The sequence below is a fragment of the Phalacrocorax carbo genome, chromosome 17 (assembly GCF_963921805.1).
Source record: "Phalacrocorax carbo chromosome 17, bPhaCar2.1, whole genome shotgun sequence".
In the NCBI taxonomy this organism is placed as follows: Eukaryota; Metazoa; Chordata; class Aves; order Suliformes; family Phalacrocoracidae; genus Phalacrocorax; species Phalacrocorax carbo.
This window is the reverse complement of record NC_087529.1, coordinates 6,763,417-6,782,585: the sequence shown is the minus strand read 5'-3', so window position 1 is coordinate 6,782,585 and position 19,169 is coordinate 6,763,417. Positions and strand designations below refer to the sequence as shown.

General features: G+C 49.9%; 1 protein-coding gene across 2 annotated transcripts in view; it reads left to right on the top strand.

The window, feature by feature from the left end:
- Positions 1-9,075, top strand: part of MNT (MAX network transcriptional repressor) — a 45,337-nt gene extending 36,262 nt beyond the window's left edge. For both annotated transcript variants that reach the window (XM_064468261.1, XM_064468260.1), the window contains 2 exons: positions 5,818-6,010; positions 7,603-9,075. In XM_064468261.1, the coding sequence (XP_064324331.1) occupies positions 5,818-6,010; positions 7,603-8,318 (909 nt within the window). In that variant the 3' untranslated portion in view covers positions 8,319-9,075. The remainder of the gene's footprint in view (positions 1-5,817; positions 6,011-7,602) is intronic.
- Positions 9,076-19,169: the final 10,094 nt, after the last annotated feature.

The window sequence follows — 19,169 nt, the reverse complement described above, 5'->3', positions numbered from 1 at the left end:
CCAGGCAGCTGCGGGCGTGATCCTGTCTGTGTGCTGCTTCTCTGGTTAAACGCAGACGTGTGGGGTGGCAGCAGTGCCGGCTGGGTGCAGGAGGAGGAAGGGGCACCGGGTCTGATGCGACGAGGTTGGTGAATGCTTCCCAAACGGCAGTGTTGCACCATGCGCAGGGAGGGGCCTGGGCACAGCGAGAGCCCGGGCGCTGGGAGTGCTTGCCCACGTAGCAGGCTTTCCCTGGATGTGCACAGGTCTTCATCCTCGCCAGGGACTAAGTCCATGACATAACATGGATCTAGGCTAAGCATAAAACACATAAAGCCTATCAGAAGGAATTTCAGCTGGATTTTTTTTGTAATTGTTTCACATCCAGATAATTCAAAGTCAGATAAATTCTGAAGTTGCATGTATTTTCATCTCTCCTAGCATCTCCCAGCCCGAAGCTGCAGCAGACACAGAAGGGAGGCAGGCAGGGGGATTTTAACAACACTTGAAGTCCATCTGCAAGTACAGCACTGGAATAGGGACTCCGATCTGGGACATGGGGCTTGCCAACCATGGGTTCCTGCTAGACCACAGGTGCCCTCGAGCCCCTATTGTCTCTGCAAGTGCTTGTCTTGTCACCCTGGGCAAAGGGGCTGCTTCAATGAGAAAGGAGGCTGCTGGTGGTCCTGTGATGCTGGGTGCTTGTTGAGCTGCTTGGTGTGTGGCAGGAATTTTTGGTCAGTTGATTACAGTTACAGTGTTGGGGTGTTTTGGGGTTTGTTTGGGTTTTTTTTTAATTGTTTAATACTGTAGTGTTTCAGATTCAGCTTAGCCTTGCAAGGAGAGACTCCAGCTACCTTGGTTACATCCGCCAATACCGGCAATGGCAAGGACACATTTTGGTGTCCTACTCTGACAGGCAAAGCTGTTTGCTTTGAACTCTGCTCAGGATTTATTACCTTTTGATGCAACTATCCTTAAAGTAGTGACTTCCAGGAGCCTGGGGGGCTCCAGACGTGTCCCCCGCTGTGGGACCATGTCCTGAGAGAAGAAGCAAGAGAGTGCAAAGCAAAGCAGCGTCTTCTGGGGAGGGAGTTCAGGAAAAAGTGTTTGAGTCTTCAGTCAAGGAAGCGGAAGTCAAGGAAGCAGGAACCTGGGGATGTGTGTCCCTCAGGATCTTGGCAGACAGCTTCATCATCATCCCAGGTACCAGCACCTTATCAGAGCCCTTGCCATTGCCATTCCCTACAGCTCTCAGTAGGAGCAGCGGCTGGGGAGGTGGGTTGGGTGGCAGTTCCATCCTGCAGCTGTCCCAGACACACATGCCTCTGCCTTAATGAAATTTCAGACCTTGGAAGACAGGTGGTCGGGCATTTGTATGAATCCCTTTTATTGAAATTTCGTTCTTAATCAGTTATTTTGTTGTAAGTTGGTTCAGGGTTCCCTCTGCCTGTTTCAACTCCAGCTTTACGTGCCAATTCTGCTGGAAGATCCCAAAGGTTTGGGTTTGAAAGGAGTGTCTATGTAATTACTTCTTATTTTAAAACTGCCGTGACTGTTTTTTTAATATCGCGTGGGATCCATTGTGATACTGCTGCTGTTGTAAGAAATTCCTGTTTTAGAAAAAACGTGTTGGAGACCAGCGCGTGTCTCTAAAGGTGTTCTCTGTTTGGGATTAGGTAGGCGAGCAAAGTCAGAATGACTAAGGTTTGGCTGTCACCGTGGACTTTCTACTGACTGACGGGAAAACCTGGCACCTGACGTGGGCAGGATGATTTGCAGAAGATAACCTGTTGACAGGCAGGTGCTAGACAGTGGTCTGTCCAAGGGGCTGCCAGTGATGCTGATCAGAGAGGACACAGGGAGATGTGCACCCACCATCTTCATACCAGCCGCCTGTGGCAAGATAGGCAAAGTCAAGAGGGTCCCTACTCCCAGCAGGTTCCTGCAGGAGAGGAGTGCCCGCTGCTGCACGGGGCCAGCCGGTCGGGGTCAGGTCTGTTCCTGCTCCCAGGCTCACCTTCAAACGCAGGGCCCGCACGCAGCCCCCCGCAGAGCCTGGGAGGGGGCTGCGCCCAGCGAGGCCGGGGCCCGCGGAGAGCGGGGCAGTGCTCAGAGGGCGGCTGCTGGAGGGGGAGAAAGGCTCTGGTGAATCACACCAAGTTCGTTCTTAGGCCAAGTAGCAGCTCAGCTGGGAGACACGTCTTTACCAAGCGAGCCACAGTGAATTGCATCCTAAAATAGTTTTTGAAAGATTACCAGTGCCAGCAGAGACTCCAGCCCATCTGCTCCTCCAGCCTCCCCAGCAGCTTCCCTTGGAGAGCACCCAGCCTGTGAGCACGCTGGACGGTGGGGCTGTTCGCAGAAGCCCTGGGAGGAGTGTGCGGTCACGGCGAGTGGCTGCTGGGAGCTGGCACCCTGTCAAGCCATTTCCCAGCACGGGGAGGGCTGGGGCCGCTGGCAGAGCCCATGGGGCCGGGCCTTGGAGCAGTGCCACGTCCCCGAGTCCGTGCTGGAGGAGTGGAGCACCCGGAGAGTGACAGAGGGAGCTCCCTGGCCCCGCTCACTGGGAGTCTCGTCCTGGTGCTTGCTAAGGCTTTGCCTGCCTTTTCAGTAACCAAAAGTTTGTAACTAATTACCAGTTGCCCTGCCCATACCTCATAGTCATGCTTTCCCCGGTGCTGGGAGTCTCCTCTCACAGCAGGGAAGGAAGCCAAATCTGCTTGAATATGCTCATGCTGTGCATGATACGGGTGCTGAGGCTGCCTGGATTTCCTTCTTACACTTCCTGGAAAGCTGTGCTACTGTATTCTGTCCTTTCGTTATCTTGCCCTGCGAGTAACCGCGTGGAGAACGTGCTTGCAGAGAAATGCTGCAGAAAGGGGCCGGGCTTGTGTCTGTATGCAGTGATTTTTAGTCTCAGGCTTTCTCCTATTTGCGTCTTTCCTGATCAGAGAGTAAAGAGGAAGACATTCAGATGAATCATCTTCTTGCATATTTAAACCTGAGCACAGGAGCATGCACCTTCCTCATTACCTTAGCTTTGCCCTCTGTGTCCCACCCACATCCCTTCGGCTGCAAGGACATCAAAGCACACTTGCAGCACAACTGTGTTTTCTGGGTCAGGCAAAGTGCTTTGGCCACACTCAGTAGGATAAGAGACTTTAAAACTAGCATATGGATTTTGGCTTCAGCCAGGAATGGATATGAATCTAAAGGCCTTCCCTGCTGTGGACACCCTGCTGTCCCAGTAACTCCCCTCACTGCTGTAGGTCTACAGGTCTGCTGGAGTTTCCCAGTGTACAACTTTGGTGTTGAGGAGTTGGCATATCCGCTGCCTGCTTATGGTTTAAAAAGCAGTGACAGGGGCAGAAGTGCCCCCTTTGCCTGAAAACTGTCCATTTTGAGAGGCTTATGGCTAAGGTAAAGCCAGCTGTGCCAGGAGGCAAAGCGTAAGCCTCACTGAGAGGAGTTGCCTCCATTTACACATCTGGAATGATGGTGCCCTGCTAATATGCATTGTTTGGCCATTTTAAAAATGCTTCCTTTTTTTGTTGTTATCATGACAAAGGTACCCTTTTTCTTTTTTTTTTCTCCTTTATTTTACTTTTCTGTCAGAAGAAGGCAGGAGCTACCCTAGCCACTGTGTTGGCTTTGGCTGAATTAAAGGCCTGGCTAAACAGACTTTAAAGTTATTCCTGGCTAACTTTTGAGATGAAAGAGCAGCAGAACCATTGAAATGCATGAGGTCAGGTTCTGACTGCAGTTGTCCTGGAGAACTTGAGAGAGGAATAAAGAGCACGTATTCAGAAGACCATGAGTCTGATAGCAGAGCGACAGACTAAGTGTAAGGTTTGCTTTTGAAACCTGGTGCTTGCCAGCAGTGAGTGAAAAAGCATCCATGCAGGCTCTGTATAGCTGGTATTTTCAGAAGTGTGTATGTGATTTAGATTCTCAATGGTGAATCTCAACTTTAGAAAATGGACAGGCTATATGTGGTTTTGCAGATTTCACTTTTGTCTCTTCTGTGCTTATAGTAATGCTGACCTGGGCTGGGGGACAGATTCCCTGTCCTGTTACTATTCAGTGCTGGACTGTTGGCTTAAAATCTCATAAAACAGTACCTTTTGTGAAGATCAGCTATTGTTTTTCTGCCATACTACTCAAAGATTGATTCCCCCATGTAGATCTATGTGGTTTATATTTCCCATTAGTAGCACTGGTTAGTGTTTGGCATTTTTGTGTACCCTGCCGACTGATGCAGCATCTCTTCCCTTCCCTGCCGATGAGCATATCGGATTTCTCGCGCTGAGTGTGCATTAGCAGAAGAGGAGAAAGTACGCTGTTCCTTCACATTTGACTTCAGGATTTCCCCCGTGATGCAGGGTGTTGTCGGCTCTTGGCCATCTCTTCTACGTCAGGAGGTCTTGGTGTGGTGTGTGTTGCTCAGAAGCTAATCAGTACTTGTGCTTTTTCGTTTCTTCTGACCATGTAAAAGTTCCTTCTCTCTCCATGATGTATGTGCTGGTTATGGAAATGCACTGTGATTTTGTGTAGACCTACTTGGGCCTGTGTGCCCAAAGCTTGTCTGTTTTCCCCAACTACCAACAGTTGGTTTAGTAAAAGATACTATCTCTTCCTATGCACCTTGTCTTTGAAATACTTCAATATATCTGTGGCTTTATCTTCCCTCATCAGAGCAGAGTTTTCCGCACAAGGTTTCTGCTTTGTGCAAGGATGTGGGCTTTTTTCTACCCTTCTACCTTTCTCAAGCCGTGGGCCAGCAGTCCGTTGCCGTGCAGGAGCACTGCTCTGTGTGTAGATGCTCCCTTTCCTTAGGGATGCTTGGGAGTAGATGCATGCAGTAAAAACTCCATAGCCCTGCTCTCTGAGTGGCTAACTGGCAGTGGTCTCGTGTCCTCTCGCCTGGCAATCTGAGGGAACAGCACCTATTTCCCTCTCTTTGTGCCTCCCCACCAGTCTGCGATAAGCCCTAATCCTCTTCAAATATTTCGTAAGGCAGGTGAAGTGAGGCTGATGTTGGGAACTCAGTACTGACCCCTGTCGCTCCAAACTGATGTTGAAGTGCAACAAGGAGCTCCCTTGGACTGAAACAGAAGAGAGGAGTGAACAGAGAGTCCAGGTTTCTGTTGCTGCACTTCCAACAAATACCTGTCTGGGACCTCGGACAGTCTGCTTCATGGTGCATGAGCACTCCACATCCATGAGTCATTTGTTGGTGTCCTTACAGAGGTTCTTTCTTGCCAGTGTCTGCACATGTGTACCATCAGTGTCCTGTGTTTAGCTTAGGAAGTCAGCAGGGTGGAAGCTGGGAACAGTCTGGCTTCCACGTTACAGATATGAGTCATAGTTCAGCGCTCTTGGTTCTTAACTTTTTAGTTTTCTTGGGGAAGTTAGAGTAAAAGAGGAAGAATGCAGGAAGATGATTTCATTTTCTGTCATTAGAATGGCAGAAATACTTCCCCCCCACACCCCGAGAGCAAGCCTTACAAGTTTTCCCAAGGAGTTCTAGGCTTTAAATTTACCCCGGAGTAGAAGGGACTCGCGCCTGACATAGTTAAGTGTTTCAGTTTTGGAGGCTCACCAGTTCTTCTTCAGAAGGCAGAAAGGGGTCGGCCAAGTAACCCTTTAGGTTTTTGTGGTCAGTTCTCATCCTTTCTGTCTGAATTTGAAAGGCGTACTGTATCTGAACACGTTTTACACCACTATAACTGGTAATAAAAGAAAACCAGCTATGGACGTGAGAGTAACCAGGTTAGCATAGATCTTATTTGTCTTTGTTCTCCTTTTATTTATTTTTCTTCCTTCGTTCTTTAGACTTTAAAGAGAAAGGAAAAAGAATATGAACATGAGATGGAGCGGCTGGCAAGGGAGAAGATCGCTACCCAGCAGCGACTGGCAGAATTGAAGAATGAGTTGAGCCAGTGGATGGACATCTTGGAGATTGACAGAATTATTCGACAGACAGTTCAGCCAGAGGATGACCAGGCATCTACCTCGACAGCATCAGGTACCCGAAATTACTATCTTGTAATCATGAATTACTATGTTACTGACACAGTTATGTAGTGGTGGTGGGGATCTTCATTTGACACCATCAAGGTTTCATTGCATTTAGAGTAAAGTAAAAGGATTTCAAGTATTTGGTAGTCATTGATGTTGGTCTAATAATACCCTGCTGCTTGTGTTAAGTAAACTGAAAATCCTGCATCCGTGTTAGGTGGGTACAAAGTGTGGGTTTGCACATTCAGTCTGTTGATACCTCACGTGGAGCTCCCTGCTTTCAAAACTTAAGTTTTCCTCTATGCATCCCTGCTTGTTAGAACTGAGTGGTGTATGTGCATCCTGATGTATTTGTGCATGGGTGTGGGAGGGTGTTCAGCCACGTAGAGAAGAAGGAATTGGTACAGGAAGGATCACCAGAGCATTTGAACAACTTAATGAGCCTTCACGTTGTGTGAAAAGGATTCACAGTGAAGATGAAATGATACTAACGAATATCTGGCATGCTGTTCCCAGTGAGAAGGTTCTGTGAGCTAGGAGGGTGCATGCTTTTCTCCATACCAGTGATCTGCAGCAGGAAGGATAGGCAGTCCATGGATGTACAGTGCTTTGCTATCCAGAGATGGGGAGGCTGTAACTGTTTGCAGCAGTTTCTTCAAATTGTGACAGCATTTGCTCGTGGCACTCCAGGCAGACGATGCGGTGGGTTCCAGGAAGGGAATACCTGAGCTGTCTTGTTCATTCAGGCTTGTAATTGGGCTCATCACCTTTGAACACACTTGCAGACTCCAAGTGTAGGCTCGTGGAAGTTGAGAGTAGGAGTGCTTTGTCACTAGGGGTGTCAGCTGTTCACCCCTCCAGCTGGCCTCTGCTGAAAACGATCGCTTCAAGCTACTACTAACGACAGAGCTTGCAAAAGGGAATTGTCTTCCCTGGTTTTCCTGCTGCTTCTGTATCTGCTGAGATTTTTAATCTCTACTGCATGGCTGGCTTTAAAGCAAGCAGTGCAAGGTGCCCTGCTCATCTTCCAGACCTCCACAGGGTCAGCATGTTCCCGCATTGCTTCATTAGTTTGTGGACTGGACGAGAGTCCATTTTCCAGAACCAGACAAGGAACTTACTGCCATGTTTCTCCATGGCTTTTCCCTGCCTGCTCTGAGAGCAGAAGGGGTGGTACCGATCGGTGGAACATCTGGACAGGAAAGGAAACCCTGTTCTTCCCAGAAGGAGCCCTCCTCAGCCCAGACAGAGTTCAGCCCAGGTGCTCTCCATCTGCCTCTGCTCACGTTGCTTCCCTTGCCTGCCGAGCAAGATCTCAGCCTGTTGTGAGCACCCGTCTCTAGCTGGGGCTTCGAGCTAGTCGCGCCTGCCTGGCTCTGGGTCCTTGGCCCACAGGCAGGGAGGAGAGGGGTGTGCTGCCCCACTGGGGCTCGGTGGAGCCTGCCGTGCTGTGCTGTGCCATGTGATGCTGCCTGCCTGTAGTTCAGTGACTCCTGCTGTCATCTCTTCCGCCCGTGCTGCCTTTTAGGGAGGCTGGTTAGTCCAGTTCATGCTCTGCTTTCTTTTTTTATGGGAGTTTCTTCCTTTCGTTTTTTCCAGAGGGTGAAGACAACATGGATGAAGACATGGAAGATGACAGGCCAGTGAACTCATTACCAAAACTAACCCAGCGCCAGCACCCAGAGCTCCTGAAAGCCGTCCCTTCAAACGCTGCTTCCCACCACCCGGCGGTTCTGCCGCAGCACCTGTCCATCCAGCAGAAACAAACCCCAGCCCACGCACAGCCTCCCATCCAGACGCAAGCACTGGTCCAGCCGCAGGCGATCGTCCCTGCACAGACTCACATCGTGGCGGCTTCGACAGTGCAATCGACTGTTATTGCCCACACCGCCACTACCCATGCTTCGGTCATTCAGACTGTCAACCACGTGATTCAGGGTCCACAGACCAAGCACATTGCTCACATTGCACCTTCCACGTCCAGCCCTGTGCAACTTACCACTGCTGCTCAGCCTATCGGCCACATCACTGTGCACCCAGCCACCATCAACCACATGGCCCACCTCGGCCCGCAGCTGCCCATCTACCCTCAGCCCGTGGCCGTCAGCCAGCCCGTGGTGAGCCATATCGCTCACACGATCTCGCACCAGCAAGTGAATGGAACCACAAACCTTGGCCAGCAAGCGGTGATGGCCAAGCCTGCTGTAGGAACCCAAGTTGTCCATCACCCGCAGTTAGTTGGGCAAACGGTCCTAAATCCGGTGACTATGGTAACCATGCCATCATTCCCAGTGAGCACACTGAAGCTGGCCTAGAGGGGATCGTCTGACGGCGAGGTCTTTGTTGGGAACCTTTCCTAAACTCCATACATTCCAACCACGTCTGACTTCATGGGAGGGAAGTGCAGAAAACGCCGAGTGGCAGGATGCCGGGCTGGGCTGTCCTCAGCCGCCCAGTAACCAACCTGCCGCTGGCAGCGAGAGACAGGGCCTCTCTGCACTTGAATTTTGCTAATCTGAGAAAACTTCAAAGACAGTTGTTCATGGTGATTTTTTTTTTTCCTTTTATGTGTAATCAGTGAAATATGGATATGATGTTCTTAAGACTTTAATTTTCCCCTCTTATGTGTTGCTTCTTTGTAGAATAAAAATTGCTGATCTCTTTATTGAGACATTGCGTAGAATGGGAAAAAAAAATCATAGAAGTCTATATTTATATATATGTGTGTATGTGTGTGTATATATATGTATATACATATATATATAAATATAACATTTGAAGAAGGCCTTTTGTAAGGTTGATTATTTTGCAGGATTATTAGACAAAATTCATTTTTGGAGGAAGAAGACAGAGTGTCCTCTCTAAACAAGAAACTTTAAGATAGATGGTTTGGTGGACCAGGGTACATATATGGTGACACACACACAAAAAAAAAAGTTAAACCATGTTAAAGGTATTTCCCGTCAATATATTACATTTCAAAAAACCATCTAAAATCACTGTGACTTGTTATGGCATTTTAAGGAAATTATCTGTCCTGTCTAATAAAAGGAAAAAGAATATACAACTGGACTTCATTTGTTGCAGTTTTATAAATGACTTGATTTTTATAGCTATGTCAAAACAATCATGTTTTTATTATTTTAATGGTTGACAATGTTTTGTTTGGATGGTTTTTTGGGGGTTTTGTTTTTTGTTTTGGCTTGGTTTTGCTGATGCAATAATTGATTTTGCAGATCTCTGTGCATGGCACTCCCCCTTTCAGGATTCCTCCTGCCAGTCCCCAGCCCCCAGGTTTCTTGGGTTCGTTTTTGTTTTGCAGAGGCAGATATTTTGTGCTGGCAACTTGCAAAATGTTTATCTGGCCTGATAGAGCGGAACCTCGGACAAGAAGACCAAGAGAAATTAAGTAGATTTGCTGCATGGGTTACTTTTCTTTGCTAGTTTGTTCCTGAGCTGACCACGTTTTAGTGTGGGAGTCAGTGGATTAGAAAAGGGATAAATGTGCATGTGGTATCTGCCAAAGTGCAGGCAGTTTTGACATCTTTTTTTCTTTGCGGTGGGGGAAAGAAAAAAAAAATCTAGTCTTGTATGGGATAACGGTATATTCCGGGAGATCAGGATGTGTAACTTGTGTCTTACAGACTACAGTGAGACGTGCACCAAAGAACAGCCCCTCATCCGAAGTGACCCTCTTCACCCTTTCTGGTGATTAGGTCAGATCTCACTGAAGTCAATGGCAAATTCCCACGGAGTCACAAGACGGGGGATATTATTTGGCTCTGCGGGTACTTGCCCACCTGCCTGGGAGGTTGCTTAGGACATGTGTCATTGCTGACTGCATATTCTGGTCCTTGCACCGTTTTGTGTGTAGTACTGCTATTAATGATCCCTTTTCCGTCTTCCTTTCTTTTTAAAAACAAATATCTGCAGTCCTTAATGTAGGCAAAAGTCCTGCTGTAGCCAGCGGACGTTTTCCCTGGGCAGGATGGGAGGACAGTTCCTGCTAGCTTCTGACCAGGCACGCTTTGGAAGCGGCACCCGTTCAGAGGAGGAGGAACGGTGGGGCTGAGCAGTCACACCGCCACTGTGCTGGCTGGCTACATCTGGTTTTGGGTCGAGATCTTCCACAGCAAAACATCATCCACAGTCTGCCCAAAATGCCTGTTGGCTCTAGCAGGACTTTCGCCTGGTTGTAGACTGCTGTGAACAGTGGCAGAGGTTTAACTGAGAAAACTTGCCAGTTCCATACCGTCCATGCCATGGTTGAACTGTGCTGGAGGCAGGGGTAATTACTGCAAACAGAGACCAAGCGTGATTGTGCCTTCTGAGCAGACATGGCTGAGAATTGCATTAAATCTGTTCATAAAGCCCTGGGTTGCTCTGTAGTTAACAGGTTTTTTAGGGTTTTTTGTTTGTTTGTTTCTTCTTTCTTGCATCCTTGAGTCCAGGAAGCTCTTGCCTGTGTTGCTAGCACAGTTTCTACAGCAGAATGGACAAATCTTTAAGGATTCCTTACCCTTTAACCACATTTAAACAGATTGTTTGCTCTCACTTCTAGTACACCATTAACACTGTGGGGTTAGTGGAATCACCAGGGCTTTATCGTCTCCATGTACACGCGAGTGCTTTCCTGAGGATGGTGTGTTTTGTGTTCCAGCTTTTCAGAGATCAGTGTTAGATGTCAGGGCAGTTGCTCCTCATCAGAAACTCTTGAAAACTCAGTATTTGCAGCAGGGTCATCTCCCTTAGGAGGAGCTGCATGTGTTTGCCTTCTGTAGCTGTGTTAGGAGGAAGCATCTCTCTGCCTTTCTTTACTGTTCCAACTCAAAAATAACAAAATCAGGGCAGAAAGCCTCATTTCTAGTCAAGAGCCGCTGAGGTTATTGAAGGAGAAGAAGCCCGGACTGGGAAGCGGGGTTCAGCACGCGAGCCAACGTTGGCTGAGAGCCCCTCCGTCCCCTTGGTGTCGTTCCCTCTGCCACATTGGCGGGAGCTCCAGGATCAGCCGGCGCGGCTGGTCCCGCTCTTCTTACATGCACTTTTGCGTAACTGCTTACTTTCTGCATTGAAAACTCTGCTCCCACCTTAACCCCATTGGCTTCTTATCCCAAGAGAGATACTGGTGACTAGAAGTGATCCAGGCATACAGCTGCTTTGTGTTTTCCACAGTAGAAAGTACAGGATGGAGGGAAGAGCTCCCACTTGATTCGATACAGGCAAATGAGCTTTCTTGCAGATTATTTAATGGCCTTTACTGTACGACAAGTGATGCTGCTGACTTCATCTTTTACTCCCTTATGGTTTAAAGGTAACAGTGTCACTACCCTGCTCGCACACGAGTCCCGCATCTCTGCCAGTTTTATTCCCTCCCCTTGGAGTTCTGCAACCCCGTTATGTCTGAACCCCTTCATTGGTGTTAGCCTCCGCTTGAAGAACGGTTTGTCCCCCTCGGCCAGCCCGTAAGCTGGTCCAGACATCCTGGTCTCATGCCTTCTCCATGGCTACCAGAAATGTTTCTTTGGGATTTTTCTGTTTGTTTTTTAAAGTCCGCAAACTTCTTTCTGTTCAGTGGGGAAAAGAGCAAACCGCAGCCCTTCTTTCCCCACGTCTGTCATTCCTGCTCAGAAACTTCAGATTTACGCTAATGCTCTTAGAAATCATGTTCAGTACTGTATAACAAGGGGCACTTTAGAAATGTCTCTCCTCCTTTGATATATGTGTTTTCCCTATGGAGAAAGCTATATATAAATATATATATGTACACTTTGGGATTCAGAAGATCTAATTTGTCCCAAAAAAAAAATAATCAATAAATACGAAGTTTACAAGAAAATCTCTTCTGTTGTTGAATAATATTAGTTATTAGTCACCATACCACAGAAAAAATAGCAAATGGGTTTTCTATATAGTAGATTTGAGAAGACTTCTCTGTCCTGTCAAGCCTGACTCAGAGCCTGTAAGTTAGTGGAAAAGCTTCCACCGAGGGCAGGCTCTGCGTCCGTCACTGCGGTGCAGTGCTTCCAACCTCGCAGCCTGCGTGCTCCCCATGGTTCATGTCACACTACCAACAGCAAAAACGTGCTCAAAGGCTTGATCTGTGCTTAAAACTCGAGCCAGCACAGTCGTTTGTGTTTGAAAGACAGCGGCAGATCTGTGCGAGCAAAAGCCCTCGGACGGCTACAGTTACATGCAGAAATGCTCTCTTGCTTTCAGGGCTTGCCCAGGCTGGGGAGCTGGGTTGTGCTGTCCCAGGAGATGAGCAGTTTTGCTCCTCTGAGCCGAGCCTGCCCGAGGGAGCCCCCGCGTGTGGCAGAACCCGGTCAGCTGCTGAGGAGTGGGCTGGTGGCCGGCCACATCCACTGCTTTGTTTCAGGCCGCTTCCCTCTCCCACCTACCAAGTATGTGCAGGCAGAGAGGAATAAACCCGAACTGCTACTCTAAATTTATCCTGAAAAGAGTTCTTACAGCTGACACTTTAGATATGGGAATGTATTCCTGACCTCACCAATAAAAATTAGCCAGAACCCTGTAGGTCCCTGTAGCTTACCTTAGGAAGGGAAAGGACCCGATTTCCCACATTCTCCACAGTCACTTGAATGGGGTCCGAGAGGCGGTGGGTCGGCTCGGGCATCCCTGTGCATGTGTGTGTTGGTGGCGTGGTTGATGCCGTCTGTGTGTGCTTTGCTCTCCCACAGCAGGATCTGGAAACAAGGTGTGTGTGAGGCTGTTCTCTCCAAACTCCTTGGTCTGGTGACGGCACCGGCACCAGTTTGTCGCCGCCTCTTGCTGGCCGCATTGGCAGTGGTCCCGGCTGGCACCGCTGCTGTCCTTTGCTTGTCCTGTGATTGCTCAGGATTTCTAAACCTGATCAAAGCAGGTGGGGAGGTTGAGGGAGAGGGAAGAGTTTAAAAAAGGCTGACAAATTACCAAAAGTAATTATAACCATTATTTGCATGGTATCAGGTAGACAAGCGGTAGGAATTTTTGAATTCCCACTTCATGAACTGGGCTTTAAAGCCTTGCTTAGGGTTACACTCCTGTCCTAGTACAGGGTGAGGGATTGTCTTGGCTGAAGAAACCTTGGCATTATTCAGAGTATCAACAGTCTCAGTTGTGCCACCGCTGCTGGGGATGCGGTGACTCGTGCCCAGACCCGGTGACGGCCAGGCTCTCAGAGCAGCTTCCCTGGGGCTCCTGCCGCTGGCACCTCGAGCTGATGGCAGCTGCTGAGGGCCCCATCATCAAGTCTTGACTCATACCTTTCTCAGGCAAAACCCACGCTGATCTCAGGAAAGAGTGAGGAGAGACTTAAGGACGCCGGCCCCTGCTGCCAGCGGCTGCTGCCCGCTTCCGAGTGGGGCGCTGGTTGTGCAGTGCCTCGTGTGCAGCCCAGCTCCCAGAGTTGGAAATGTTGTGCAAACTGCATCATTCTGTAAAACAAGTAATTTTTATTTGAGTCTAATCCAGACCATTGCCTTCGACCTTCCCTTCAAACAAGGCCATTTTTCTGCTGGCATTGATTTGCAAAGAGCGGGAGAGGGAAGGACACGTAGCAGCTGCTGATGCACAGGGCAGTGCTATTTCAGGCAGCCCCAGTATTAAACAGCTTTGGTGATTTTGAGAGCTACTTTTTCACCAAAAACATTTTTTGTGCATTTTTCTTTTATGATGATGACCTACAGAGAAGGAAACGCATGTTTGCTTTGTGGTTTGTATTCAGGAGTGGTGCACCCCGAAGGGGGTTGAGCAGTAAGGGGTTTGCCTGGGGCGGGGGACGATAACCTGGGGAGGAGCAGGGGCTGCACTTTGCTGGCCAGTGAGGCAGACGAGCACCCCCCCGCCTTTGCTCACACCTGGGCTGTTCAGGCCCGGGCAAACCAGCTCAATCGGAGGCAGGACAATGTCCGCAGCAGGGTTTTCCTGTGCCCGTGGTGTTGCTGGGGTCGGTGGTGCCGTGGTTCGCAGGCTGTTCCCCAGACTGGTCCTGGGGTGCGTGCGCAGCCCTGCCTGGTGAGCGGGACCGTGCTCTGCCCACGGGGGTGGCAGCGGCTGCGGGCGGCTCCAGGGCCAGGGGCACGGTGGCGGCCAGCCAGCGACCCCCCTCTCACGCCTGGGAGCACAGGGCTGAAGCCAAACCGCTGCTGTCGGGCCCCTTTTCCTGCATATGTGTGTGTGTGCGCGCGCGTGTGTGTCCCCGTCCATGCTAGGGTTGAATACTGGGTGTCAAAGGCAAGGAGGGCTCAGCTGGGCAGCCCCCCCCGCCCCGGTGGGATCGGGTTTTGTTTGCTTGAGCTCTCTAGCTGGAGAGAGGTGATGTCCCTTCTGCAGAGGTTTCTGTTCTTTGAAAATCATACGCAATTTATCTGGGTAGGAAATGCACCACCAACTAATTGGCATTCAGCGTTATTACCATGCGGGTCCAAAGACTGGCCAGGCTGCTGCCCGCTGGTGTTGGACTACTTGTCTCTTTTTCTTTGTTTTAATTAAAAGTGGCCTTCTGTAACAAAAGAATAAAAGAAACAAAAAAAACATAAAATGCCTTTGAGTGGTTTAGGTGAAGGTGAGACTTGCTGCTTGTGTCGGTATTGGTGTGATTGTCTGTATGCACGCCTGTTTATATACGTATAGACATTCAATGCAAGACTTTATCGTGTCTCCGATTTTTGTATGTAGCCTGTGTCTCTTTTGGACTGGTTTGCATCCTGAGTGAATTTTTTGCATTTAAAAAAGAAGTATGAAAATTATTCTGGGTTGGGTGGGGGCGAGGGGTGTTTGGAGACCTCCCTTGTGTGCCTGGAGAGGGAGGCAGGAGGGCTGGGGGATAAGATGTAATTTGCCTGGTGTGACGATGCAGTTGGTGTTTGTTTGGCCCCTTTGCTTTCTGTGATGTGTATTGAAGTGTCCCCAGCGAAGGCGAGCCGTCTTGGCCAGATAAATCAGTCGACTTCTGCTTACCTGAGCAGCATGCTGGCTCAGTCCATTGACTTGTAGGCACTTGCTTAAGCTTAGACACACAGCTGCACTGAGCTGGGACCTTAACGCTGCTGGAGATGGCGTGGAGGTGGGCAGCTGCTGAGCACCTCGCAGGTGAGGCTCCTCTTAGACTTTGCATCTTTTTTTTTTTCTTGAGTGAGCAGTTGTCCATTTCAATCTTATTTTCATTCTGAAATATATTGGCATGAGGAAAGGAAAACTCTCATACCTCTGGCCTATTTTCTATCCCTTGTTATCATTCTGAACAAATGAAAATTCATTACAACACTATTTTTAAATTATTTTCTTCCTCAGTCAAACATCAGTTATTAGGAACACATGTTTAGAGTTAAGGAAAATAGGTTGTGGATAGGGTCAGTCACGGCACCTTTCTCTTCCTGTTATATAGAGCTTAAAAATAATAATCCAAAACTTGAATTATCAAAATACCAGCATAAGCACAGCACCAGATAGGTGCAGCCTTGGCAAATGTTGTGTCAGGCTGTTTCCGCGCTGTGTTGCTGGGCTAATGCTGCTTCTCGTCCGGAGCTGGGTAACAGCGTGCAGCAAAGACAAAGGCCGCGCTCTCGTTTGTTCCCTACTGCCCTGCACCGCCAGCGCAGGGTCGGTGCAGTTCTGCACTGGGAACTCGTGTTCTTACCGATGCCATTTTGCTCCCTCGGAGGGATTGCACGGCTCTGCTGTAGATCAGGATCAGGCCCGTTAATTCACACCCTTTCTTTGTGCTATGAAAATCAATCTGAGTGTGAAGGAGCACTGGTGGTGGGACACGGAGCCCTCCACGGCTCGCTGGGGGCAGAGGCTCCCCTGTGTCAGCACTGGCTTCCAGAGAGATACCCCAAGCCCCCATCCCATCTCTGTACTGGGCTGGAAACCCTCGCCGGCCAACAACCCGCACAGGGCGGTACGCCTCCAGATGAGAAATCCTGGTACGAATGCCTTACGGACTTGCCTTAACAATCTGATCCAAAAGTGTTTCTTTGCAGAGTAAGAAGTATTAATTGCATCCACCCAATGATTTGTTTGCTGCTGGTCAAGCCCCAGCCTAGGCATCGCTGGGTGAGGAGCTCTGGTGGGAGCGGGGACCTCCTGTCCCTGCTGCCAGGGTCCCCACCATGTCTGTTGCTGCATGTAACCACCCTCCTGGCTAAAAGCATTTACCTTTATCCGCGCTGCGCTCTTTGCATTAGGAATGTTTCACTGAAGATGCTGATTGTTAAGTGCAGAATTGCTGCCAACGCTGGCCGCTGAGTCAAAGCCCTGGAGACATGTTTGCCTCCCCGTGCACATCACAGGAAAGCCAACGCATCGGCACGCACTCACACTGGGCAAATGCAGTCTTTGTTTACAGTGAGGACGTGTCACTGTGTTACCAATTTATTGAAATACTAAATATTGAAAAACCTAGACTGTAAAGATTTTTATGTGTTTGGATACATCTGCTATGTGAAAAAAAACAACTAATTTTGTACATATTGTATTTTTACTATTCAGCTGTACTATACTGGCTCTTCATGCTCCAGAATTTAGGTATCCAACATGGATAATATACATGTAATAAGCACTTGCCTGAAATAAATATAAAACTGGAATAAACATGCACTGAAATCTGAAACAGGATTCTGCATTTTCCTTCTTGTGCTTTGCATGCAAATATTTCACTTTATTTGTAATTTTCCAATTATAAGAGCAAGGCTTTCTCTCCAGACATAGCCATAGCTGCCCCTCCAGGTGCGTGTTATTGATCAGCAGGTCTGGGTCTCCCAGACCAAGCCCAGAGCTCCTCGTGTGTGTGTCTGGATCAGGCATTGCCACACTGGGGGAAAATCAAGCCGTCTTCCCAGCCTCCAGAATTTGTGAAAACTTGGAAAACAGTGCCCCGTATCCAGCCCTTCTCTCCACTCAGCCAGGAGGACTCAGGCCAGAGCCCTGTGGGAGCCCACCCTCCCACCCCAGGTGCCCTCCTGCCATGGGTGCTGCGGGGCCGCCTCAGGGGTCCCACTGGGTCCCGCCAGGTCAGCTTTGGTGCTCGTCAGTGCAGCGCAGTGACCACGGCCGTCAGGTGAGGCTCCTTCGGCAGCCGGACCTGCGTCGGGGCACCCTTCCTCTGCGGTGGGTGTGCTCGGGGGGGGCGCGGTTTGCAGGGCTGGCGGCTGTAAGAGGAGGAATTGGAAATACGGCCTGGCTAAGCCTTCTTCACCTAACTCGGCTCTAAATGCTCTCTCCTGCAGATGATGACGCTGGAGTTCTGGGGTTTCCCGGTTTCCTTGCCTCCGGTACGTGGACGTGGAGCCTGGTAAGCCGGAGCACGGATGAGTCAAACCTTTATGGCAGCTTTGGTGGTAGCAGGATTTCTGTGCCAGGCCAGGGGAGGGGTCTGGCTGGTCCCCCCAGGTGGGCTGGGGCAGCCGAAGTGTGCTCAGCCCTGCGGCCCACGGAGACCTGCCCGTGGCTTCCCCAGGTGTTTGGGGAGCTGCCGGCCAGAAAGGCCTGGCCTTGGGGAGGGGCTGGAGGGCGGCACTGCCAGGGGCGCGGCACTGCCAGGGGAGCAGCGCTGCCAGGTCGTGCGGGTGCTCCTCTCCTCCGTCCCGGGGAGCTGAGGAGCCGGGCCGCTCAGCGAAGCTGGTGAGTGCGGGTGGGGGGCAGCCCCCCCACCGGGCATGGGCTGGGCCCCGCCGGCCGGAGGGTGCAGGGGTTGCGGTCAGACTCGGCACAGGGGGGCTCAGGGGGGACAGGAGGGGCTCAGAAGGGGTCAGGAGGGACTTAGTGGGGGTCAGGAAGGGCTCGGAGGGGGCTCAGCGGATGCAGGCAGCTGCCGGGCCCTGGTGAGCGCTTCAGAGCCCAGGAAGGAGTTTGGGGGTGTTTGGCTGTAGTCGGTGTCCAGGTTAACGTGCGGCCTCATTTTGCATCAATTTGCAGTGCTGCTGCTGCAGTTTCAAACAATTTTCCTGTCAGCTTCCTTGCGCAGACCCCCCTCTGCCTCCCTGGTCCCTTAATTATGCCCAATTTCCAAGAGCAGCTGTTTTGCTGAAACATTGCTATGCTATTTTCAGCCTGCCCTGTCAGCCCCGGAGGTGCCTGTGTTGGGTTTGGTTAATTAGATGCTATTAAATAGCCCAGGTAGTCCAGTAACTTGCTGTCATTAGTATGGAAATGGCCTGTCCTCTCTTTTGTCTGCTCTTTCGACATGCAAGGTACTGCTCAGCCCAGTTTCATAAGGTGGTCTGTAGTCAAACTTTACAGTGGATTTGAATAGACCGTGTTCTGAGAAGGAAAGTGAGTCTTTTCAGGCTGAAAGAGCAAAAGCACTGTGCTAGTGCTAGTGAAGGAACTGGTGGGCTGACTTGCCCAGTTGCAGGACACCTGAGCAGAGGCGTGTGAGAAGGGAATTGTCAGCTCTGCATTCCTCAACAGTTAGTTTGACTTCTGCGCCCCCACCAGAGGCTGCTGGTTGTGCCGCGTAACAGCTGCTATAGGCTTTGGCAAACGTGGATGAATGGATTAAGGAGGCACCTTTTTCAGGCTGAGACACAGAAAGCACCTTTCACAGTGACTGTTCTGTGTGGCAAGGACAATGTGACCTTTAAGTGGAAAAGTGGCAGAACCTGTGTCTTGATTTAAAAAAAGATAAGTTGTTGCAGGGCTGGTAAGGGTGTTAAAAGTGTTGCTGAGCTGTAGCATCAAAAAAAACCCCAAACCCCCAAAAAACCCCCACTAAAACCAAACAATAATAAAAAGCAAACGCGGCGTGTGGGTGTACCCGCCTGTTAGGCACCGCAGAGCACGCAACTGGGTCATCACTGCACCACTCATAGCTGGGTTTCTTAAGTCCAGAAATTTCACACTGTGTACGATGTGGCAGGGAAATAGTACCTACAAAGGGGCTTGGCTATGGCTTGGGGCTTGTAGCATTTTTTTTCCCTGTGCTTCTGCTGGTCTGCGCGGGCTGGGTGATGTGCCAGGCTGCTCTTACCAGCCAGATGAAGCCCATTTTTCTGAGCGGGTGAAAGGCACCAGGGCAGTCAAAGGGCAGCATTTAAAGCAGGAATGCGTCATGAGGCAAAAATCACCATGATGCCCTCAAACACCCCCACCCCCAAATGGTCAGCTTGCTCGGCTGGCTCTTCTTGCGCTGTTTGTGGGAGAGTGGGGCAACGCCTCCATATGCA